This window comes from Phaenicophaeus curvirostris, chromosome Z (genome assembly GCF_032191515.1).
Source record: "Phaenicophaeus curvirostris isolate KB17595 chromosome Z, BPBGC_Pcur_1.0, whole genome shotgun sequence".
Taxonomy (NCBI): Eukaryota; Metazoa; Chordata; class Aves; order Cuculiformes; family Cuculidae; genus Phaenicophaeus; species Phaenicophaeus curvirostris.
In genome coordinates this window covers 60,540,135-60,566,663 of record NC_091431.1, presented here as the reverse complement: position 1 = coordinate 60,566,663, position 26,529 = coordinate 60,540,135, and the positions used below count along the sequence as shown (strand labels likewise).

Below are 26,529 nucleotides of genomic sequence, written 5' to 3'. Positions count from 1 at the left end.
AAAGACAAAGTAGTGAAATTACACCAAAGGAAACAAAGCTAGTTAAACTTTATTTTTCCAAAACTTCAACCTAATAAGCATGGTAAATAAACATTCAGAAAACAGTCAATGATCACTCTTGTTAGCAGATGCACAAGTTTTTTAACCAATCAAATAACAGTGAAATATTAACAGAATTATTTACATGCATATTCACAGCATGTGTTCTTTACAGTAGGTAACTTTTGGGAAATATTAAAGTTTGGTTTTGGTAAAGGGTTCTATTCAGTCTAACCAGTAACATAACAGGGAGCAGTATAACTCAATTTGGCAACAATGGAGTATCCTAGAAAAACAAATATGATTATATGGGGCCAAAAAAAGAACAGTTTGCTTCAGAATGTTAACATTTATGAAATACAGGAGTTCATTTCAACTAGAAAATTAAATCAAACTACATAAAATTAGAAGAATGGAGAAAGTTACAAGGGTTGCTGGAAGGTTAGACATGTTAGATACATTAAAAAGAAAAAAATACCAAGCACTGCACATGCTCTTGAAAAGCATGGGTTAAAACTGAATTATATGGACTTGAAGAACACAACAAATTACAGGATAGTTTTTGTTTGTAAAAGTTAAAAAGAAGCTTATCTGAATCAAAGATCTCAAAAGCACCTAACTTCAAAAATACTGCTTGCTTTTTCACATAACATATAAAATGTTTAGTTGAGAAAAAAAAAGCGAGACCTCACTAGTAAGGGTTTTGGAAAATGAAAAAAGAAGTAAAACAAAAAAAACCTCACACAAAACAAAACTTTCACAAACCACTGCATGACTGTGATCTACAGAAAAATAAACAACCAAACCCAATATTTGGATCATACTCTCCTTAGGAACGCCCTTTGCCCCAATATCCCCAAATACCATATATATGGTAAGAAGGATGAGTAAGTCCAATATACACTAAACAAGCAAGCAAGCAATTATATTTAGAAAAAAGTTATTAATCCCCTTTCTCCCTCACGGGAAATTTCACAGGACAGTTCCACATTAAATTTTAATTTCTATTATGATAAGTTTTAAACCATTTTTATTGCAGCCAAAACATTGTTCATATACCTGTACATAAAATAAACTATGATATATACACAACAGGGCATAAGTATACAATTTTTGGCAGACTCTGTTAAACAAAATGGAAATTGTATAACTTTAGTACTTGGAGAAACTCAAGTTCCTTATTTTGGTACAAATGTTTTGTGTCCCCCTGTATTCTAACCGTACCTAAACTGGCTTAATAAACTAACATTAATGTGTAACATCTCACTGTTTCCCCCTATGTTCGGATTCTAGACAGAATTTTTCATATGCTTCCTCAATTTCCGGATCCATCTCATCATCAATGTCATCAAAATACCTAAAAAAAAAAAAATTCACCAAGATGTTAAGCTTACATACAGATTTTCAGAAACATTGCTGTAGATGTCAATAATAAAACAGAGCTTTATAAACAGCAGTTAATGATGACATTTTCTTAAAGAGGATGAAATGGAAAAAAAAAAATGGGTACTAGGAAAACAAACAGAAACCTCTAATCAGCATAGATATGTTAAAACAGTTACAGGGTTTGTCAGCATTTTAAACCAACTTATGCTGTCCACAGTTTAAAAGACAGAAATAGGTCCCGAGATAACAGACAATGGAATAATGCAATCCAAGTTTCCCAAAAGTTAATAATGCATCTGTATTTAACTATTTGCAAAAAGCACAATTAGCATGATATTAGCATAACTTTTGGTTAGTCAGCATCCTACTTCAAACACTGCATCAACTCTCTTGGTTGCATGGTAGTCAAAGAATATATTTGTATAGAAAACCTGCATTCCTATTTGTTTATATATGGAAGAAAGCAACCTTAGTTTACCTTCCTATTATATCTGCATTATATTAGTTTCTATTATATGGTAACAAGTCTTCTGGAAAATACCTGTCTTATTTAGGTCACAGAAAAGACTGGATGCCACTAATGATAATAAGTATCTCAGAGTGCAGATCACCACAGAGTTTCAAAAGAAAGCTGGGAAGTGATGGGAATCGCTTTGGCTTTCTTTCTCCCCACATTTACTGGGAAATACTAATAATAGTTCCTCATTTTCTCTAGGTCCAACTGGAGTGTTCATCACCATAAAAAGGACAGTACAGTGGCAGCTTATACATAATAGCATATATAATTTTAAACAGCCTTAAAAACAACAGTCAGCAGCTACTGACTCTCAAAAAGTGTGCACTAATTTCAGGTGCTTGGTTTCTTATCTTCTGTGCCTTAGTTCCAAACAAGGGAATCGGCACATCTCATCTGCACAGAAACCATAGATGGTTATGTTTCACGTAAAACCACAGGAAATGCAACAGAAACATGTAAGGAAAGTATTTTTTCTTCAGCATTGTGCATAAAAAAGCAGTATACATATTTATTTGTTTCTCCTTTCTTATACAAGTGTAGACTCGAGAAGAGACTCAACATTGAACCCTCCTCCCCAACTTCAGTCAGGAGGACGACAAGAGGATCAGGATACACTTCTCTAAGCTTTTCTTAAGCCTTTCACACAGAAGGTACCACAGTCGCCTTGCATGAAGGTTGACTCAGTCTTCCACACGTCACTCTTCAGATTTGCTGTGTTAAACTGCTGTCTCCATTTTGCATTAATTTGTTTTTCTAAGCGCAGCAGTAAAAGTGGCTATTTTTTCCCCCTCAGCATGAGCTTGTTGATTTCTCAAGACACATCTAATTTATCTTCCAAAGTTCCTGCCACTCCCCTCAGCTAGACACCATCTGTAAGTTTTCTAATTCACTAGCAAAAATATCAGTCTAGGTCATCAGCCTCTTATCACACGAACACAATACTGAGAATGTTCCTAGGTATCAATAATTATCTGAAAGCCCTCCTTCAACCAGTTGAGTTCAAAGCTCAACACAACTTTAGACCATATTTCTTTCACCGGTTTCCTATTAAATTCTTACAAACCAGCGTCAGAAAGTCTGACTGCATTCCCATCTGTTGTTTCTCCCCTTGCCATTACCTTGCTTTTCTTGTTCTACAGGAATACTAAACAGCTGTTTAATTGAGGGAATACTACTTACCTCGAGGAGAGAAGTTTAAGAACCTCCTCCCTTTGAAAGACTGAAAATTTTGTAATGATTTCTAGTTGGGATGCGTATATGCATCAGTCAAATGAATTCAGATTGCCACACTACCTGCACTCGAGGTCTGGTGCTTCATTTTGCTTGTAAACTTATTTTTTTTTAAATGTGAACGACTATGTTTGTATATGTACATAAATATCTGAAACAGAATTTAACAGTTGTATAAATATAAACATTTCTTCAAATTTGTGTGATTACAAGCCAATTTACACCTGAACAAATATGCAACTTCCACTGTGGAGCTTAATAATTATCATGCTATTTAGTCTCATTTTGTCAAGACTGTATTCCCAAGTGTGCAGTAAAAACAACTAGCATTAAAAAAAACACGACACAAAAAAAAAACATACGGATCTCCCGGTCCTGATAAATCTGTTCCATTTTCTTCATAATCTGGAAACAAATCTTCTCTTTCAAGCAACTCTTGGTATTTTTCTTGGTAATCTGGCAAAATAAAAGTGAGATTGTATAATATATAAAACCAGTCCTCTAAATTAATATATACCTATGCAGTTTGAAAATAGCCTATTTTGTGAAACTATAAATGGCATGAAACATATTAGAGACAACTCCTGCTACAGCGTTTTCTCAGGACATCAACTGATCTCCAAACATGACACCTGTCTCCACAGAGAACTGTAAAGGTAGTCACAGTCTTTAGGTGAAATGATGTCACATTGCGCTCAGATTACCGAAGACAAAGACACTGAGCAAGAAACAAACCTTTCTGCTATTAACAATGGAAAAACAAAAGAAGACTTGAAGATTTCTGACTTCTAGGAGAGACCAAGTGCTGAAGACTATAGCACAGATTCTTCAGGATTATATAAACTTATACAGATATTCTTAATTTCATATCACAGAATCATAAAATCACTAGGTTGGAAAGGACCCCCTGGATCATCGAGTCCAACCATATATTTACCTTCTTTTAATGCAGAATAAGGCATGTGTTACAGAAAGCCAGAATTCAGACATAATTTTGTCTTTTAAATTTGTATGAGTTTCAGACATCTGAAAAGCAACTTCTGTAGTTTAGCAGGGCCAACTCAATTACAACTTTTTTAAAGAAGATGAAGACAGGGCTACTAAGCTTGTGACATACCTGGATCTGCTGCCGTGAAAGGAACACCATCAGGAGTGTAAAATGTTGGTTCATTCTAAGGATAAAGTTATACAGAAGGTTATACGCACTCAGAGAGACAGCTCTTTGAAGTTTTCAGCAATGTGACCATCTACGAATCAAGTTAAATTCACATCAAATTAAGGATCTGAAGTGTCCATACACTCTTACCATAAAATAGTTTGGGTCATTTTCAGGGGTAGCTTCTGTATGTGAAGAAGTTCCATAAACTCTACCCCAGTTACTTGATCGCAATTCTACTAGTTTCAAAAGCATGTGTTTCACATCTCTGAAATAAAGAGAAACACAAAAAAAGTTAGAAAGTTTGTTAGTGCTAAGAAAGAAATTTAGCTTCTTTTACTGTGCAAATACTAGGTAGTTAAAGCCCTCCAAAAGGACAAAATTTGGTCCAGTCTGCAGATAATTTTAAGTTATCTTTTCTCCTTGCAAGTCTAGATGGTTTGTATGTCAATTATGACACACTCATCCTCTCCACTTCCTCTGTGTTAAAGGAGTCCATGTAAAACAGAAATCACTGAATTTTTTATAAAGATATCAAACTTGTAGCACAAGTTGAGCAACAAATCCTTTTCTGATAAAAGGACAGTACTGGGAAAAACAGGGGGATGATCTTCAAATTGTATTTTAATAACTTAACTTATGATCCTAACTTTAGCCTTCTTAATCACACTGAAATTTTGCAGTCAACAGTGAGAAGTACCATTTCCAATGTATTGGATACCACTACCCATTTCATCCCTTAAGAGAAATTGCTTTCTTCTTTTAAGCAAGTCCACTTCAGTTGTTTTCTCTATTAAAATAAGTTTATGCTCCTGTGTCTTGAAGCCTCAGCTTATGCAATGAATTTGATTTGGTTCTTGAAGCAAAATTTTCCTTATCCTACCTGGGGGCAGCTAAACTACAACCCAGAGAAGCTACGAACTACCTGCTGGCCTCCCTCCATATGGCATGAGATCAGGCCACAGCATCTGAACCCTCTATAGGTTTTTAGTAAGTCTGCAAGAAGCTTAGGATGATGTACAGCAGAATCAGATAACCTCACGCATGCAGCTGATTGCAAACTGAGAAGAATACATTAGCCAACTACATTTTTACATACTGCAGTCAGACCCTGCCAAAAAAGGTGTGCTCTCCAAAAAAAAAAAAACCACCAAACCACAAAGCATATTCCATTTTGCCTTTATGTTTATAGTGATTTGTCTATATTTAATACTGTTACATGTTTAATGCTGTTTGTGTATAATTAATACTGTTAACTGCAGATTTAAAAAACACAAAAAACCTATGAGATAGCACCACCATCGTCTCTTGTACTCTTAGAAACTAAAGCACTTATGGAAGATTTCAAGAAGTAAAAGACTATAAAATAATCAGTAGAGTGGACCATGCATCCCTATGAAAAAACAAAAAAAAAAAGCAAAAATATCAAATATCACCTTATTTTTCATAAATTAAAGTTTTTAAGGTAACGTTTTAGATATCTTCATAATTTTTTGAAATTTTTAAGGTGTTTTGTTTAATATATGAACAAACCACTGCATGTAAATTTATCTTCTCACCTGCTACAGTTTGCATCCAACACAACATTTTCAATTCTCTGAATCATTTCCTCCATATCATTCTTCCCTTTTTCCTTCCATGCATCTTCTAAAACTGAGCCTGTCAACTAAAGACAAGGGATTAGCATTTTTTTTATTTTTAAGAAGATTACAAAACTTTAATAAACTGAGGTTCTGTAACAATTCATAAAGTTTAGGTGCATTGTGTGACTACCTGAGGGCTGGCGCTCCCAGTTGCCTACCTGCTAAACAGATTAACAGACCTTATATATAGCTTATTTTAGACTTCAGACAGTACAGTAGCTCTGTCCAGTGTTTTTGCTACCCAAAAGTTCACAGCCACTCTTATTAAAGTCTTCATATATGATTTTCAAACAACTCTTCAGTGACTTGTCAGATCTTACCTGATTTAAGTACATGCTATAAAAACAGGAGACTTTATTTTTGCAGATGATGCATGCCACTAGTTTACTTGAGAATAATAAAGTTTAATAAACTTCAGAAACATTTCAGTCAACTGGCCAACATCAGACATGCCACAGAATTTCATCTGGTGTACATATAAGAGAAGCCAAGAATTACCTGACTAAGCCAGCCTGAATTTTAATACATAAAATCTGTGAGGCTGAAGCTGCTGCAGAGCGAGCTTTAGCAGCAGACAGTTTAGAACTGCTGCAGATGAAAGCCTATATATTAAGAATAGGTACTTCATTGCTCAATAATTAGGCACAGCAGGAGTTAAATCAGAAAAAAATTAGTTTGCCACTATGACTAAAGTTAGTAACAACTCCTGATGTACTCAGCACAAATACTGTATGATCCAAAATGCTTGGAATGGCACCTGATGACACAAAGGAATAAACTGCACAGACGAAACGTCTTAGTCAACATTCATTGGTATTCCCAGTTTTCTACTGTGGGACTTCCTGCATCCTAGATAATTAGATAATAGCACCAAGAAGGTTTAATTAAAAATAAACATATTGCAAAGCAAACAGGTAAAACCCCTGTATCTATCACTATTTAAACAGGAGACTATCTGTATCTATCACTATTTAAAGACAACAGGAGACATTTACTGTTCCTGTAGTGAAACCAAAGGTTCATGAGGAAACCCAATCTAGCTACAGATACTCCAACATTTGCAGATACTGCAAGACATCACAAAACATTTGCATTCAAAAAAATTTTCTCTGTTCTGTAACACCTTTTAGATTTAGCAATGTGTCATAAAATAATTTAAATTACTGTCTTTTATTTTAGAATGAATGCTGTGAAGCCAAATAAATATTCCAAGAATACCCAGAGAGATAGTGACATCTCCATTTTAATGTACAATGATTACAAAAAACAGCTGTCACTGCTTCCTGATTTTTAGTCCTGATTTGCGGAGGACATTTTTAAAGGTCCTTCAGTGGGCCTTGACTCAGAGGCACTGCCAGCATAAAGGCTGACCGCAGGTGTGAATGTACTCATTGAATACAACCTCTCACTTGGTATGAAGCAACCCGCTTAAACATCCAAACTTCAAATGAAGAGTTTAAATTGGAATATAGGAAACTCAGAAGTCTGTCTAGAAAGCTGCCTGGAGGAGAGAGACCTGGGGGTGTTGGTTGACAGCCGACTGAATATGAGCCAGCAGTGTGCCCAGGTGGCCACGAAGGCCAATGGCATCTTGGCTTGTATCAGAGACGGTGTGACCAGCAGGTCCAGGGAGGTTATTCTCTCTCTGTACTCAGCACTGGTGAGACCGCTCCTCGAATCCTGTGTTCAGTTCTGGGCCCCTCACCACAAGAAGGATGTTGAGGCTCTGGAACGAGTCCAGAGAAGAGCAACGAAGCTGGTGAGGGGGCTGGAGAACAGGCCTTATGAGGAGCGGCTGAGAGAGCTGGGGTTGTTTAGCCTGGAGAAGAGGAGGCTGAGGGGAGACCTCATTGCTCTCTACAACTACCTGAAAGGACGTTGTAGAGAGGAGGGTGCTGGCCTCTTCTCCCAAGTGACAGGGGACAGGACAAGAGGGAATGGCCTCAAGCTCTGCCAGGGGAGGTTTAGGCTGGACATTAGGAAAAAATTCTTCACAGAAAGGGTCACTGGGCACTGGAACAGGCTGCCCAGGGAGGTGGTTGAGTCACCTTCCCTGAAAGTGTTTAAGGCACGGGTGGACGAGGTGCTAAGGGACATGGTTTAGTGTTTGATAGGAATGGTTGGACTCGATGATCTGGTGGGTCTCTTCCAACCTGGTGATTCTAGGATTCTATGAAATAACTGATATCAAGAACCTTTGAAGTGGTAAAACCTAACTGCTGAGTGTCCTTCAGAACAGAGAACATAGCCCAGACCCCACAATTCATTCAAGCTGGTTATGGTTTTCTCCCACACCAGAAGCAGCAAAATGAGACCTACGGGACTGCTTATTCCTTTGCATCTTGGCTTCAGTCCATGGCCTTGCCTTTTACTTTTACAGGCGTACTTTAATTTTTTTTCATTTTTCCTTAGTACCAGTATGGAATTGAGCCAACAAAAAAAGTACAGCTTGCTCTGCTAATGATGTAAAACCCTACAGACACTTCCTCATTTGCATTTTCTTTGAAAACTACTGTCTCACCTTCAGCAGTTTCACTGCACATATCAAATTACTGTCCACAGGATTAGAGAACAGAGCATTCAGTAATTCCCGAAGGCCTTCTTGAAGAATTTCTGCTCGTGTTACTTGTCCCTTCGTTCCTTTAATCTGAAAAAAAAAGTAAAAAAAACCCTATAAAATCATAGTATGGTTTGGATTGGAAGGAATCATGAAGGCCATCTAGTCCAACCCCCTATGCTGTTAGCAAGGACATCCTAAACTAGATGATATATAAAAAGCTCTTAAAGGACTCCTAAAGTTTCAGAAATAATTTAGTCAAAAAGTATTCAAGAGTGAAAGCGTGATTTGGTTTGTGATCAACACAGTTGAGTTTTTCAGTTGGAAGAACAGTAGTATCCTTACAACTGTGGCACATACATAACAGTGCATGTGTGTCTTACATGTAGCACAAAATCCCAAATTCTCACAACCCCCCATTCCTTCCCATACTACATTACATATTCTCTACAGCTGTAGTGGCCTGTTTCTAGAAGGCATTCTACACGTATTTAAAAAATTACAGAAAACTAAGAATAAATGCTCTACTATACAGAACTGGAGAACTCTCCCGCCCCTAAACCTCTTGCAAATCTTTCTTTTTCACTTCTAGCAAGTGAAAAGCAGGTTTCAAGACCTGCTTGTGAACAAAAATGGGAGTCAGAATTATTTTCTTTCCTCATGCCTACTGGACATTTTTACAGTGTCTTCTTAAATCAAACCACTGATATAATTCAGCCAAAAATATACTTTTAACTACATTTAGAGCAGTTAGTGAACTTACTGAACTCACAGGTGAAGAAGTCAAAGAAGTTTTACCTGTACATATACTCTTTGGTACATATCATAGACACAAACCCCCAAACTAGATACACACTTCATGCTTTGTGCATAAGGACACAATCTTCAGAAGAACTATCTTTAGGGGCCTGCATTTTTAACTGCTTATTTCGAGGATTTCTGCAGCTTCCTAAAGTGTTTGATAACTGCTCATATTAGTAGCTGAACACTGAATTACACGGGTTATTGATCCCGATCTGCTGCTGCCAGGTTACAAAATTTCCTACCTTGAAAATCGCAGTGATCTGAGGGTTTTGCCAGACAAAAGAAAACACCAAAAGCTTCATTCCAAAGGTGTTTTATGGTTGGTTCTTTTCATGAATTCTTATACCTTCTTTTTATTTTAAAAATCTTTATACACTTTTCTTCTAATGATCTTGTCCTTTTTTGTTTATCTGTTTCTTTGACTCACAATATAATGAAACTAAAGTTCTTTTACTTTATTCAAAGAATCATAGAATGGTTTGGGTTGTAAGGGACCTTCATGATGTTAAGGATCACTTCCCTTTACCTTTAGAAAAAACTCAAATTGTATTCCATTTTCAGTGTTTACCTGAATATGGTAAAAAATTAATGAAGAACCACCTGACATGCAACTTCCTCCTTACCTCTAAGTTAAGGTAAAGTTCAGCTAAGAACAGCACAAAGGCATGAAATTGTTTTCGAGTAATCTCATCTCCTTTGGTAGCTTGATTTCTGTTTTCATACTCTGTTCGACACCTGCAAGCATTAAACCAAAATCATATAATCTGTAGACATCCCAACATATATAACATGTTGCTTATTTAACAGAATGCTAAGAACTTCTGAAATGCATTAAAACTGTTAAATGCTGAATACTAGGAAGTATGACTTGTGAAGGAAAGGACATGACTTCACAAAGACATGGTGGATTTGTGTTCTTTTAGATGAATACATGTGATTTCGTTTTCAAGCACTGAGATTATCTGAGACAGCAAAATGAAACAGAGCAAATTCCAAGATGTAAAAGAGTTGCACAGTTTATATACTGGAATATGGGTCCAGGAAATTCAACACAGGCAACCAAATGCCCACAGAAACAAAGTAGATACAGTCTGAAATACATTTTCTCCCCTGTCACGGTGCTGCCCACATACTCTTAGATGCCTTTGGACTTATCCAATAAACTCTTTATCTCACCATTTTAAGTGACAGCGAAGCATGATTCATGACACTAAGCAGAGTGATGCAGTTGATTACTCTAAAGGGAATGGATGCCATTCAGAGGGGCCTTGAGAAGTAGGCCTGTGCAAACCTCATGAAGTTCAACAAGGCCAAGTGCAAGGTCCCGCACATGGGCTGGGCGATCCCAAACATGGATACAGACAGGCTGGACAGCGAGTGGATTAACGACAGCCTTGCTTGGGGGTACTGGTGGATGGCAAACCAAGTATGAGTTGGCAATGAGTGCTAGCAGCCCAGAGAGCCAACCATATCCTGGGCTGCATCAAAAGAAGTGTGACCAGCAGGTTGAAGGAGGTGATTGCCTCTCTCTGTTCCACTCTAATGAGACCTAACCTGGAGTCCTGTGTCCAGTTATGGGGCCCTCAACATAAAAAGGGCATGAACTGTTGGAGTGAGTCCAGAGGAGGGCCACAAGAATGATCAAAGAAATGGAGCATCTTCCCTATGAAGACAGGCTGAGAGAGTTGTTTTTGTTCAGCCTACAGAAGAGAATGCTCTGGGGAGACGTTATAGCAGCCTTTCAGTACTTTAAGGGGGCCTTCAGGACAGCTGAAGGGGACTGTAGAGGGACTCTTTATCAGGGAGTGCAGTAATAGGACAAGGGGAACGGGTTTAAGCTGAAGCTGGGTGTGGCTTTGAAAAACCTGATCCGGTGGAAGGTGTCCCTGCCTATGGCTGAGGGTTGGAACTGGATGATGTTTAAGGTCCCTTCCAATCTAAACCATTCCAAGTCTATGATTCTCTAATTTAGATAAAAATACAGATGATTAAGATAACACGGCAGTAAGGTTAATTTTCTAGTATTCAACAAAAATATACAAGTTTACGTAGCAATTTAAAAACAGAATTAAAAATAATATTTGAGATAAAGGAAAGCCAGACAAGTTCTCATGTATTATCATTGGTTATACAACAGATTAGATAAACCGAAAAATATAAAAAGCTGAAACACAAAATTTAAAATAGAAACTTGGGCTAAGAGCAGAAGTGGAGCTCTCTGTAGTCATACTATTAGGTTGCTCATCCCTCCTAACCCTAATTCCATTCATATTAGCAATAAAAACATAAGCAGCTTTAAACTCACTGCTTCAGGACGCTAAAAGAAATGTTATCTACTGGGTTGGCTTTAAAAAACAGGGATCAGATCAACATTAACACGGTTTTCCCTCATGTTCAAGTGAAAAGTAATTAACAGAAGAGTGATAATTTTGAAGGCAAAATGGCTCATTGCTGTTAGTTTATCAATCTTTTGCTCCTAAACATAGATGGACTATACGAAACTTTTAAAATAAGAACCAAGCCCGAAGCTTAGAAAGTCAGAAGTCCTTAAGGAAAAAAAGGCTAACTCCTAAAGAATTTCAGTATTAAAGTGTACTAGTCCTTCAAATGTAATGCAGTAAGATTTAAAAGGAAACATATCCATTTAAAAAATGCAGCATATTTGTCACCCAAGATGTCTAATCATTACTAAAACACAAAAAACCCCAGAACTCTGTTGTAACTGCAAACTGAAGATGTTTAGCCTTCTGGATTTTATGCATCTACTTCATAGATATAAAATCAATTAGTCCACCAGTGAATTAACCTTATGCATGATTTCAGCCAGAAAAGTAAAGAAAACAACCCCATGATATAGTAAGTCCTGGCAAGAGTCAAAGACAAGGACAGTACATACACAGGCAGTTAGTATACTTTGAAAGTTGACTAGCTTTAAAATTTACGCTGTAATTTCACATCAGTTTAAAATACTCAGTTCAAAAGAACCTTCAGAACTCCAACTTGGAGCCTTATTTTCATATTCTTATTTTCATATTTTAGTTTATTAAAATATTAAAAAATATATTTATTTGATATCCAGTATGTACCTGTGCTTTGATAATCCCCAATCTAAACTTCTATTTACACCTCTTTGCACGTGATGTTGAGTTACATACAAAATAAGAAGACATGTAACCCGAGAAAGGAACAGGCTTAAAGACATGCTGATACTGACCTTTGAAGTAGCAACTGCCGGAAGTTCCCACTTTGTGGACTAATGGTTAGGTGGTGGGATAGATAGTTACACAGCCGTGCTCCCATGTAGGAAAAATTTGGGACAGATGTGGCCTTCCAAAATAAAAATGGAAAAAAAACTATTCATAAATCTCATGATTAGGCTACCAGGAAGTATCATTAAAAGCTTTTTTGAGAACTGTGTTTAACAATGGTTGATTAGACAACTGAAGAGCAGAAGATAAATAATTACTATTTGTCATGTCAATTCTACTAACTCATCAACAACTTGCCACACACATTTCAACACTTAAAAGTTCACTATTCTGTGATTTTGTGAGACCATCAATATGCCACGTGTCTTCAATTCTGTTTTTCCATTGTGACCAACACCAGAGTGCCTGAAAGTTACTTACAAACCATTCACATTTAAAAAAAATAATAAAAAATAATCAACACTGGGCATTAAGATGCCTTTCCAAGGAGATGCATTCAAGGAACAATGAGTACATCATAACAACGACGACAACAACAAAAAGTCTCCTTCATTCAGTCTAAGAGCTATTTATCCCAGAATCTATTTTTGGAAACAGTGAATGCCCAAGGAAAGAGAACAAGAACACGGCAACTGGAGATAAATACTTTCTCCTGTACACACTCCAGCAGTCTGCAGAACAAACTTCAGATTCAGAGGTTAAAATTGTATCATCACAGTTAACAGCCCTTGACAGGTCCTTTTTTCTAAAACAAGGCCTGTAACTGCGTAATATTAATACTTTTATCATCTAAAAGCAGGTGGTAGCAATGAAATTCCACAGTGTAACTTGTAAACTGTCTGAAAAATATTTTGCTTTTGATCTGATAATCCAAAATTTCAAGAGGGTTGGGGAAGTAACTGTCAATTCAATGAAGTCTACATTCAAACTCTCACAGAATCTCAGAAAGTCTGAAAGTAGGTTGAGATCATTTCCTCAAGCTTTCTATGGTTCTCAGAGGTTCAGTACAGACATTATTAACTAACTTAATGCAGACCATACCCATATTTCGCAATGTTTTACTGTTGACTTGTTTTGAACTCTTTTCTAACAACACTTGAATTTGAGATTATTTCTTTGGTGAAAAAGGGATTCTTATGTAAAAATAACTCCATCAGCTCTGCCAAAAAAACCCACTAGGGATATCGCAAACTCAAATTCTTCCTATGGCTTTATCATCTTCGAACATTCCTTTTACATCTTACTAACATATCAGCACTATAGATGTGCTTGCACACTTCCGATTCTAACAGGTTTGAATGTCAATGCACGGCAGCTAGTTACCTTCTACAGAGAAAAAACTGTACTAGTTGTAACTGTAGCATGTCTATAAAGCTGCTGGAAAGAACTGAAGTGCCTTTGGAAGATACATGAGGTTTAAGTAATTAAGACAGTTGAATAGAATTTAGTTTCCACAAGAGGCATGTGAAAAGGGTAACAAGCTTTTTCATACTTTGGTTCAATCAGTTGCTTGAACTAGAAGAGGTGCCCTCCTTTTGTATAAGGCAAAGCACATCATTGGAATTATGCTTCTCTTTCCTAACAAAAAACATCCAAACCAAACCAAACATCCCAGACCCCCAAAATGAACATGAATGCAGATGCTTGCTTGAGCTTTCTCTCAGCCTTACCTGTATTTTTAAACATTATTCACGAGTGCATCAAATTAACAATTAAATTTTAGGTAATTTGACCTGGCATAGCACACTGAGACCAAAAAACCCACCTGGCATTTTCTTAATAATCAATCATTCTAGTGCAGTATCACCTTCCTTCAATTATTGTTGTTGGTATCCCCAGTTTATTTCCAACTAAAAAAATCCACAATTTAAGCATGAAGGCTACCCTACCAACACTACTTTGAGAAATTTTAAGGGCTGCAACAGCAACATCTGCTGTTATTAACTATACCACAGTCAAGACTCTTAAACTATGAAGTGAGAGTCATTTCAATTTTGGAAAACACCAGAAACATCCCTTCGGTCTCTAGAGACATAAACAGATTAGGAAGAGCAGGGGGATGTAATACATATATCTCATTAATCTTCATAGACAGGCTAACATACTTGACCTACAGATGAAGGGAAGACCGTACAGAACTTAGGTTTCCTTTATTTTAGTCTTTTTCCTTCACAAACCTAACACCTGCATGTCTGCTCAACGGGGTTAAATTAACATCACTGAAGCGGATGCTTATAATTACACTTCAGCAATTTTAATTCTTTTGTGACAAGCCAGGAAACACAAATATTTGAGCCTCTGCTCAAGACAGAGAAATAATAAGTACAGTTGACTTACACTCAAACACAATCCAATCCTGACATTAAAGAAAACCTGAAGTTGAATGCTTTTGAATACTAGAACAACTTTTTTTGTGCCAGGTTTTATTTTTCATTTAATTTCAGGCTGGTAGCACTCAGTGCTTCTCAGCTGAGGACGGCACAACCTTTTCACTGGACTTGTTTTTCAAGAGATGGAGGGAGGAAGAGGCAACATCAAAGGCTTACATTAAATAAGTCAATCTATTTAACATATATGAAGTTAGAACTGGGATAATTTTTTTATTTCTTCTGGTAAAGTTCTATGGAATATGTTAATCTTTTTAAAATTATCCTCCATGTGTTCAAATACAAGATGGGAAAATTACGCTACCACACAGTACAGGTAATCTTAACATGTGCTGAATTACATGTGCGTCAGTTTTGAATGGTAATAAGAAACTTTAGTCTCTACAGTCTGTACAATGACTAACCAGTCATGCACCTCTACATGCCCCAGATTATTTTACAGTAAAAATAATCTCCAAGTATTTGCACTTAAAAGGTCAATAAGAACTTGTATTCTTCAATGTAGAATTCTAAAGCAACCAACTCAGGAAAGTAAGAGACACCTAATGTAATGAACAGCAAGCACAAGTGTGACTTCATTCTCTGCTGCAAGCCCAAAAGACAGCAACAGCAGCTCATTTGCTAAGCAACACATATTAAGCTGTTTTTTTTTTCCAATGGCTCCTCCAATTAGTACAGGGTTCAGCTCAAGGTCTCTGTCCTCATTTCCATTGCCATCAATGGGACTGGACCTAGTTACCATTAGACAAGCTTTCCTTCCCTCCTGTTATGCTATTCTGAAATAGGTATGTTCCAAATGAAGAAATCCTGTCAACAAAGGAGCATTTCCGAAAAGGTGATGTGTATGGTAGATGTAATTTTAACTTTTTAAAATACCAAGGAATTAAAAGTATCTGACTATTATTAAGAAATTTTTTTGCAGGATAGAATAAAACTGCACAACTCTGGCATTGCCTAGGAGTTTCTTCAGTCTCTATTATATCAATACAGGAATTCAAATATAACTTCCTTTAATTAAGTGCCACAATTTCAGCTCGAGTACATGACCCAGGAAATCCAAGCACACAAAGGAAACTGATAAATTTCCCCAATTTAATCAATCATCCAGATATCCCACACTTGTGCTACCACTTCAATTGATGGAGCAAAATCTTTCCCTGTATAATTCAGTCTAAATAGAAGAACTCAAACCATCACAATCATGTAGATACAAATATATAACAAATACTAATGGTGTGCACATCTTGAACACCAGGTACCAGAGGCACAATATCCATGTTATAAGACATGACACACAGGCTACCTGCTGATAGATGAGTTCAACCAGTTCTCGCAAAGCTTCATCTGTAGTGACCCAGCAATTCAGTGTTTCAGCAAACTGCTCTATTTCAGTTTCAAAACAGCCTGGTTGCTCGGTGAGGTGATTCAGGAAGTCTTGTACATATTCTGCCAAGGTCAGATAGCCATCTTCAAATGAACAATCCTAGAGCAGTGAAAGAATATACCAACTATTTAAAAGGAACCTAAACCAATGTTGTTATGCTTATTATCTCCAGAAGCAGCCATACAGCCCTAAGTCTTGAGTCACTGCATACTTGATGACCTTTACTGGACAGTTCAATCTGACATTTCAGAAAGCACAGACCTCATGCATGAGAAAGCTCCCAGTAGTCCTAGCATCTTAAGAATTACACAAAATGATTTTACAGAGATTAGGTTCTCCTGGCAAAACATATAAAAAGATAGATTAAAAAGAAATAAAAGTTTGCAAAGTTTGGTGCAAGATTAACTAATAAACTAGTAAGAAGAATACATCTGTGAAGAATGAATCTATCAAACTGAGGCTTGACACCCATTCCTGATGTGCGCACTAACTGTGCTGCAGAAATACGAACTGTGGAAGGAAAAAAAAAAAAAAAAATTGTTAACAAAGCATTCTGGGATTACATAGGGTCTACAGTGCTCCAAAATACAAAAAAGCAGGAGAAATCACACGACTACAATTAGTACAGTATAATGTTCCCATGTAGAATACACAGCCAGCAAAAACTGATCTCTTAAAGTCAGCAAATTTGCATATTTTGGCAATGTATGAAAGATTACAAGGAATGAAACAAAACTATTCAAAGAGTATTGCACTAATTTTCAGCTACTGAGGTTAAAAAACAGACCATAAACACACCTGCTCCCTAAAGAAAGGTGAGCTAGCACAATACTGCTTTATCGATGTTTATACTCCCACTGATGGAATAAAAGGCTGCTGATTTTGTCCATTCAGAAATGAATGTATGTAATTGTACTTAGAGTCAACACTGTTCTGAATGATTACAATGCTAGTATATGAGGGGAATAGCAAAAGAAGCACCGTACTTTGTAATTTCGGTAGTAATAACAGTACAAATAACGCATTTCGTCACACTACACAAGATTCTGAAAAGCATCTCATATAGATTGCAGAAAGGCAAGCAGGAGCCTGAAGAGTGACTGCTAAAGAAATTACTTGTAATTCCTAATTCAAAATGTAAGAGTAACGAATTATATGAGAATTCTCAATATCTACTATGTAAAGGTTTAAAATGTATCTACTGTAACAAAAAAATTGAGCTAAAAATGATAAAACAGTTTCTTTTTTTTACTTTGCTGATTAGTGGACGTAATTACATTGGCAAGACCTATAATTGTATTTCTTCCTCTTCCTAACACCTCTCCCTTAATGAGGGGATGTTCTTTACTTTCCGTCTTCAAAATGCCTGTCTCCCCTCCACTGTGAAGCAACATGGATCTGTACAGGATTTTCAGCTGGATATGAACTGTGGAGAAAGATAGATACACACTGCTGAAAATCAAGTACTGACATTAATTTCATCGTCTGTGAAGAAGGTGTGGGGAAAAAATTTCCAAAATTCTTCAAAGACCAATGTAATGAGGGTATACAACTTAAGCTGATGGAGAATACACCAATATAACAAAAGAAAAAGGATTTCCTATGAAGTTTAATTAAGTTGAATACTTCCCTGGCGAATAATACTAAAGACAAAATTGCTTAATGTTTCCCATTAGAAATAGGAAATAAATATGGGTTTACTGAAATGACAGCAAAATGTTATTACTCATAAGGATAAAGACTTCAACAACCTAGTCCAAGTCAGTTTTGTTTTGAGCAGGGAATTGGAGCAGGGGAACTTCACAGGTCCTGTCCAGCCTAAAGTATTCTACCATTCTAAGGTTTGGAGCTTACAAAGTCAAAGAATAAAGGCTAACAGCCCTATGTGTAACTTGATAAATATTCTATTTCTCTAAAGGTAATCTACTTTTACCAGGCCATTTAAAATAAACTAATAAAAGTTCTGTATTATCAACTTAATATGATTCTACAGAAAGATGATGCACCGTTCCTGCGTGGAACTAGCATCCCTCCAAATAGCCTGTTTCAAAATTCTCCAGCCAGGCTGCAGGGAATGCAATTGCCGTAGCTGTTAGAGGCAGCTGCTCTGACAGCCATCAGGTTGTTATGAGATCCTCATTCAGCAGAGAATGCTCACTTTTACATAATAAATCAGTCTTGGAGAAGAATATCCTTGTTTTGGGCAGGGCCTCAATACCATTTTGAATATAGGTGTTCTTGTATTTATGCTCCTCTGCTCATTTTGCAATTAAGACGCTAAAATAGAGGCTAAACTCTGTACCATGTGCATCTATCTGTACTAAACATGCAATTCTAAAGGCAATCTAGGTTTAATAACTATACTAGGTAACAGGACAAATGGGAGAGAAAAATGAACAAATCAATCCTTATTAAAAAGTTGTATATTACTAAACTAGTAACATCTGACACTTTACAAACTAATTAAATTAAGCCAGTAACTTCTAGACAAATCACTTACAGGCAGATTTTACGACAGCATCACATGCTGTATCAGCTGAAGGAAAAGCAAGTAAATCTCTCTTTAAACAGAGGCTGGCTAGCAGGAGGCTACAAGTTTACACATTCATTACAAATCTATGATTCAAAGCCACAAAAGTAAACTAGAAATTTTGCATTAATTTCAATGATTTCTCAGACAACCCAACACCGCCTAGCCCTCCTCCTTTATGTCGGATAGCTATAGGATGGCAACCTGGATTATTGACAACAGTTATCAATTTCAAGATTATAAGATATAATTTTGCCCCTCCTAAGGGTCAGTTCATGAATTTAAAGAGGTAACAACAAAAAGGCTAAACAGGTTCCACAAATTCCTTCAATTTACACAAAGATGTTTCCTTCCTACGGGAAAGGCCCACGAGCCAAATCTGCTCTTGGCCTCCGCTGCTGTAAATGTGCTCATTACCACTTTCCTATACCTGGTAAGTATTCACCATACTTCCACTTAAGGACTTTGCCACTAATAATTTATTACTGACTTGATTTCTCTTCAGACTTCTTAGGAGAAAGTTTTTTTCCCCCCTTCAGATTAGATGCACTTAACAAGTCTATAATAAAGTTACTTCAAAGTTAAGTACAGAGACTGTTACGTACACAAAATCATCTATCCATGCTGTAGGAGGTGAAGTGACACCCTCATGCTTGGCTAAATGTATAAAACCAATTCTGAGGCTGCTCAGCCTCCTTCTGGAAATTAAAAAAAAATAAAAACAAAAAAAGAGGAGTGGGAAGGATTGCATCCAAGAAAATACAAGTATCAGTCCTAAAACTTTGAAATGAGAACATCATTATGTTCTTCTGATGGAGCGACAGCCATGTTATTATCATACACCTAAATCAGAGAACATGTCTGACATTTCCTACTAACAATTCAAACATGAACCTAGTCACCAATTCTAGCACAGACATCCACAGCTTCTGATGGTACAGACAATTGTGTGCTAACAGAGAATTCCATAGAATTCTTTCTTTCACAAAGTCCTGGTAAAGTTTTTCTGAAAATTCTAGTGTGCCTTGTACGCTGTATCCCTTAAACTACCTTCATAGGTAACTGGTGGTTTTGAGTGTCAGAACTGGAAATTTAACTAATCTAATAATCAAATGTTATATTGACACACATAGTAATTACAAAAATGTACAATCCAACAAGAAAACAACATTATTTCTAAAGCAATAAGTGCTTAACAGCAGAACCACTGTTGTCTTTTATAAGGGAAAAGTGAATTTCAGATCTAAGAATTCCATGCAACATTATAAACGAAAGCTAAAAAGTATTAACTTTAAGTCAGAAAACCTGAAGTTTCTCAAAACTTTTTTTTGATTAAAATGTTAAAACTCACTGCCAAAATCTCTTTTAAGTGTGCTAAATTTCCTATTTTTTATTGCAAGTGAGACCAGTTCATGAAATAATTTCAATCATTAAAGTAAAAAACCCCTAAACTTTGTGAAGGGCAGATGTCTGAAATGCCACTATTCTAGGCCTAGTACACTCTGACTAAGGTCGCTGTAACATACTTCAAAATAAATGCTTTAGGTTTTGATTGCATTTGAAGAGGTATTTTTATTAATAGATGAGTCACATAAATTCAGTGCAACCACAAACTCCCATGTGCTTGTGTATTTTTGCAAAACAGATGAAAACCAACACTGCTGGCCTTGAAACTTTGTAGCTATAAGTATACATTATGTATGCCATTCCAAATGGATTTTTCCTTTAGAAGGGAAAATGAAATAATTTATATAACTTACGTAAGGTACAAGGGCAAATTAGTTATTTTTCCCAAAGTTACCCATTCACTGAAGCGTATTTGTGCTGGCATTTTGTTAACAGTTGTATATTGGCTATGGGCTTCCATTATCCAGAACAGTAATTTCATTCAGTAAGCTGCCAAAGCTGATGACATTAAGATCAGATCTCTTTTACTAGTTTAGAGAAGAGTTCAAAACACTAGACTACCATATTTAGCATTCAAATCAAGTATTTTCCTGTAAGTTATTAAAAATCTATTTGTTTCAGTGTAATTGTATTTCATCACTTGATTTCACTTGTAAAAGTAACCACTGAATCACAGAATAGTTTGGGTTGGAACGGCCCGAAAAGATCATCCAGTTCCAGCCCCACTGCCACATTCCACTAGATCAGGTTACCCAAGGCCCCATCCAACCTGGCCTTGAACACCTCCAGGTATGGGGCATCCACAACTTCCCTGGGCAACCTGTTCCAGCGTCTCACCACTCTCATGGTGAAGAAATTCTTCCTAATATCTAGTCTAAAAATCTGCTTTTCTCCAGTTTATATCTGTTTCCCCTTGTCCTATAACCACAAGCCTTTATGAAAAAAGTCCCTCTCCAGCTTTCTTGTAGGCATCTTTCAGGTACTGGAATGTCACTATAAGATCTCCTTGGAGCCTTCCTTCTTCTTCAGGCTGAAGAAGCCCAACTCTCTCAGCCTGTCCTCATAAGGAAGGTGCTCCTGCCCTCGGATCATCTTTGTAGCCCTCCTGTGAACCCATTCCAACAGCTCCATATCCCTCTTACGCTGAGGATTCCAGCACTGGGCACAGTACTCCAGATGAAGTCTCACAAGAGAGGAATAGAGGGGCAGAATCGCTTCCCTCAGCCTGCAGGCCATGCTGCAATAGTCCCACCTTTGTCTATATATAAGTACCAAAGTTTGGCTTCACATGGATCTCCCCTGCAGAACTACTGAAGCAATAACATGGAAGACGTTGGAGTAGGAAATGAGAAGTATCAACTTCTATTACATATTGCATCGACAATATTGATCTAAAATCACCTTTCATCTGGCTGCAGATGTATTTATTAGGTATGCAAGTAGGTAACCGCTGGGAATGAGCTTAATCCTACATTTCTGCCCTTTAGTGATAAGAGTATCATTGAAGGAATTAAAAGACGTATGATGGTACACTGGGTTAGGCAACTAATGGCAAAGTAAATTTAGGAAGGGTAAAGCCTGTGCTCAGAAAAGCTAAAGTTCAAGCTTTCTTCAAAAAAATCACTTGCTTCAAAAACCTGTGAAAACAGCATAAAAGTGCAGACAAGCCTTTACTTAAAATGCAGTGTGGATGTAACTACAACAGAGGCAATCGCCAAAAACACAGCTTACTCTGATGATGGGTGTCATCAAGAAGCAACCTGGTTATCTGCACCAAGCTTTAGCAAAATTTCCCATGCTAAAGGCTCTCAAGTACATCATAATAATCACCCATTACCACCTAACGTTCAGACTATAACTCTGGAGGTTAGCTTCAGCATTTCTTTTAATCTTTTCAACAAATGTAGCATTCAAGTTATCTATCATACAAGACCTCAAGAAAATATTGTTCATTTGAATGTAAGTAAATTGTCATATACTAGTAAGAGAAAATAAACACTCACTGCGACGTTCTGATCGAAGTTTGTATTGTATCCTGATGGGTAAAACTCAGGTGCTTTTGCCGACAACTTGGATGTTACCACAGGAACCACAGACACCTGAGGTTCAGCCATTTCTGGTCCAGAATCAGGGCCTGAAACTTTATCTTGTGATCCAGATGGCATTCCCCTTTGTTGAAGGTGTTCTGAAAAGTTTTTGTTAACAGCTTTTCTTAGAAATGGCTTAACTAGTACGCATTCATACACTATACACTTAGAATACATAATTATTTGGAACTGAGATATATTTTAACCAAAGGTATACTTTCAATTTTGCTTCAAACATATTGGGGCTTTTTTTGTTCTTAAATATGGGTACAGTTTTCACTTTAGCAAACTTTCTACATGACGAAGTAAACGAAATGTTCATGGAAGGTCACCAAAAAAAAAGGAGGGGGGAACAAGCTCTCTCCTCTACCATGAAAACATATTTTCTAACAGAGCTAACTTGAGAAACAAGTAAATCTCCTTATGATACGTGAAGAAATACATCATTATGTTAGAAGAATCAATTACCTTGAGCCGTTTATTAAAGGAATACCTGATTGGTAATCAAATTGGCTTCGAGTTTGGCTTTTCACAGCATCATATGCTTGCTCACGTCGTGGGCTTTTCATAGATTTCAGACATAAACACAAGCCTTCGAAGACCAGTCAATGGAAGACATCACTAATTTTTAGCATAATCCTCAAAGACACTTAGCTATTGTTGTTCTCGTACACCACGTGCCAAAAAAATCCCAACGAAAAAGAGCTTTTGAAACCGTATTTTCCACCTTTTCCAAACGCACCTTCACAGCTTGAAAACCCAGCCCGGTAACTACGTGAAGAGGCCGAACAATAACAAACGCTTTGTGGGGCTGGGTTTACTTTCTGGCGAAGCTTAAGGCCGGAGCCCTCCCAAGGGGGAGGGGAAGGCCGAGACCCCCCCCCCGCGCGCTCAGAGGGCGCAGAAAGGGGAGAAGGCGGCGAGGCGGGGGGGACGGGCCGTACCTGCGATTCTGGCGCCCAGCGGCGCGGTCTTGGGAGGCCGCAGCGGCTCCTGCTGCGGGATGAGGCCGCCCGACCGCTGCCGCTGCTCCTCGGCCGCGCCCGCGCCGCGCCCGGGCCGGGCCCCGCCGCCCTCGCCAGCGCCGCCGCGGCCCCGGCCCCAGCCCCGGCCCCAGCCCCGGCCCCGGCCGGCGCCGAGAGCTCGCTCCAAGCTCTCCGACATGCTGAGGCTCAAGCGCTGATGGGAGGCGGCGCCGGCGCGGCCGCGGCGGGGGCGGGGCGGGGCGGGCCCCGGGGGCCGGCGCGGCGCTGGGTCCCGCCTCGCCGCGGCCGGAGCGCTTCACTTTCAGTTTCACCCCCGCGCGCGCCGCCGCGATGGTGCCGGCCCGCAGCGCCCCCTCGCGGATTGGGCGCGCCCGTCGCCGTGGCATCCAGCGTCCCTGCCCACGGCAGGGGAGCGAGAGCTGGAAGAACTTTAAGGTCCAACTCAAACCATTCAATGATTGTATGACCTATGACCTGCTCTTATGATTTAATTTTTAAACCCCTGTGCGGGAATGGATATTAAGGAGATTCGTGTCAGCATGATGGGAAATGGCAGCAATTGTGAAGTTGTGAATCATAGAATCATAGAATAACCAGGTTGGAAGAGACCCACTGGATCGAGTCCAACCATTCCTATCAAACACTAAACCATGCCCCACAGCACCTCGTCCACCCGTGCCTTAAACACCTCCAGGGAAGGTGACTCAACCACCTCCCTGGGCAGCCTGTTCCAGTGCCCAATGACCCTTTCCATGAAATTTTTTTTCCTAACGTCTAGCCTAAACCTCCCCTGGCGGAGCTTGAGGCCATTTCCTCTTGTCCTGTCCCCTGTCACTTCTGAGGGGAGACCTCATTGCTCTCTACAACTACCTGAAAGGACGTTGTAGAGAGGAGGGTGCTGGCCTCTTCTTCCAAGTGACAGGGGACAGGACACGAGGGAATGGCCTCAAGCTCCGCCAGGGGAGGTTTAGGCTAGACGTTAGGAAAAAATTCTTTACAGAAAGGGTCATTGGGCACTGGAACAGGCTGCCCAGGGAGGTGGTTGAGTCACCTTCCCTGGAGGTGTTTAAGGCACGGGTGGATGAGGTGCTGAGGGATATGGTTTAGTGTTTGATGGGAACGGTTGGACTCGATGATCCGGTGGGTCTCTTCCAACCTGGTTGTTCTGTGATTCTGTGAGAAGAGGCCAGCACCCTCCTCTCTACAACCTCCTTTCAGGTAGTTATAGAGAGCAATGAGGTCTCCCCTCAGCCTCCTCCAGGCTAAACAACCCCAGCTCTCTCAGCCATTCCTCATAAGGCCTGTTCTCCAGCCCCCTCACCAGCTTTGTTGCTCTTCTCTGGACTCGCTCAACATTCTTCTTGTGGTGAGGGGCCCAGAACTGAACACAGGATTCAGGTTTAAGCATTTGACAAAATTCACGGTTTAACATTTTTGCGGGGTTTATCTGTATTGGATTGTGCAGACTGGTGTGTTGGGATGGCGTGGGGTGTCTGTGTTCGCAGAGCCTCGGGGAGCAGCTCTTGAGAGGCCCTGGGCGGTCCGGGGGGGGCCGGGGTGCACTAAGGGGAAGAAACATTCTTGAAAATGGTTGTAATATTCATGAGACTAAATGAATATGCATGATGGAACATTCTCGAAATTAAATGAACATGCATGGAAGAACATTCTTGAAGGTGATTGTAATATTAATGAGGCTAAATGAATATGCAAATATATTAAAAAGTGTGACAAGCATGGTTTAGGGGGCGTGTTGGTAGAGCAGCAGTTCCCCATGCACCCAGCACTGTATTACCCAGCTCCCCATCCCCAGATAATAAAATACTTCGCTGCTGAATTGGCCTGGCAGGGTCGTCATTTATAACACCTGCATGCCAACAGGAACTATGGAGTCTCTCCATGCAATGCACTTTGCTAATATTGCCGCATTAACTGCAAATGGTTCCATTCACATGTCCATTCACTATTTATTTTGCCTACATTCAGTTCCACCTCAGCCCATCTTGCTCCACTTGCTTTGCAAACTCAGGATCACAAACTGCTCTCAGGATGAGGAAGGTAACTGAGGTATGGGGCATCCTGCAGGCACTTCAGCAGACCCAGACAGGTATATTTGCATTTTTTTCTCCCTGAGCAGCATGGCCTACAGTGGCCTCGCCAATGGTTACTTCTGGTGTGATGTTGGGTCAAACTTGGTTCATCACTCATGAGGGGATGAAAAACAGGGAAGTTTGTATGAAATGTTATAAAAAAAATGAGAACAGTGATGTATTGCATTTAGAAGAACATCTGATTGTATTGCAAAATGGTGACTTTAGAAGTTACATTCCTTTTTTTTGTTCTATTATTACATTTTACCATTTTTAATTATTAAGGGAGGACAAGTAGGGTGTAAAATAGTTATTTCTCCAAGCCATTAATTAGATTTATTTTTGGTGAGAGAAAAAGTTGGCTAGACAGCAGAGGTGACACAGTTAAAATAAATAAGTTAGGCTCATGGGAAAACTGTTCCTAGGCAACCCTTGCGGAATGTGAAGAGTGGTAAACTCACTAACTATACTCTGCGACTGAAATGAGAGCAAATGTAGGTTCTGATGAGTATTCAAAAAAAATTGGAAAAGTGGCCTTGTGTAAACAATTGTCAAAACTGCATTTATGCAGTATTGCCAATTCTTCAAAGATGACAAATTAGCTACTAAAATGGCCATATTGAAAATGTTCTTGTGTGGTTTAAGCTCCAGTTTCAAAGGCTATATATTGTGATCTCTAGTCACATCTGTAGACTTTATCTACCAGGAGGAGAATGAAAAGCTTACATTAACATGAAAAAGGAATGCGAGATCCTCAAACACTAGTCTCAGGATCCTGAGACTTCAAGAAAATCATCATTATATACTGGCATCACTTTTTAATATGTCAGTCTTTCAAGAAAGCAAATCTCATCCTTTAAGATATACGCCTATGAGGAATTCAATGCCTCAGCTTATCATTACTGAACCAGACAGCTTTTCAGCTTTGGTCATAAATGTGAATTATTTTCACTTAGCAGATGTTCTCTGTTATCTTAATTTAATAACTGTTTGGCAACCACTTACTGTTTAGACTGGATTGTGATCCCAGATCCATCTTTTCGTTACATACGCACTACTGAAGTTAGCATTAGAGCAGTTGTGTCTGGTTGGAAACCCAATTTTCCTTCCAAATGTA

General features: G+C 38.6%; 1 protein-coding gene across 2 annotated transcripts; it reads right to left on the bottom strand.

Moving 5' to 3' along the window:
• Positions 1–29: 29 nt before the first annotated feature.
• Positions 30–26,529, bottom strand: PAIP1 (poly(A) binding protein interacting protein 1). Of its 2 annotated transcripts, none has more exons than XM_069880119.1 (11): positions 26,418–26,529; positions 22,253–22,434; positions 16,232–16,411; positions 12,547–12,659; positions 9,956–10,067; positions 8,493–8,618; positions 5,888–5,994; positions 4,479–4,596; positions 4,290–4,344; positions 3,535–3,628; positions 30–1,396 (listed from the first exon to the last, which is right to left on the bottom strand). In XM_069880119.1, the coding sequence occupies exons 1-11, from the start codon at positions 26,446–26,448 to the stop codon at positions 1,303–1,305; spliced, it is 1,212 nt and encodes a 403-aa protein (XP_069736220.1). In that variant the 5' UTR covers positions 26,449–26,529; the 3' UTR covers positions 30–1,302. The 2 variants fall into 2 exon arrangements, with proteins under 2 accessions (XP_069736220.1, XP_069736219.1); XM_069880118.1 differs by lacking the exon at positions 26,418–26,529 and adding an exon at positions 23,281–23,515.

Coding starts and splice junctions, on each gene's coding strand:
- PAIP1 (XM_069880118.1), bottom strand. CDS start 23,500: ATGTCGGAGAGCTTGGAGCGAGCTCTCGGCGCCGGCCGGGGCCGGGGC. Junction 10,068..12,546: donor CGGCAGTTGCTACTTCAAAG/GTCAGTATCAGC, acceptor TAATGCTTGCAG/GTGTCGAACAGAGTATGAAA. Junction 4,345..4,478: donor ATGACCCAAACTATTTTATG/GTAAGAGTGTAT, acceptor CTTTATCCTTAG/AATGAACCAACATTTTACAC.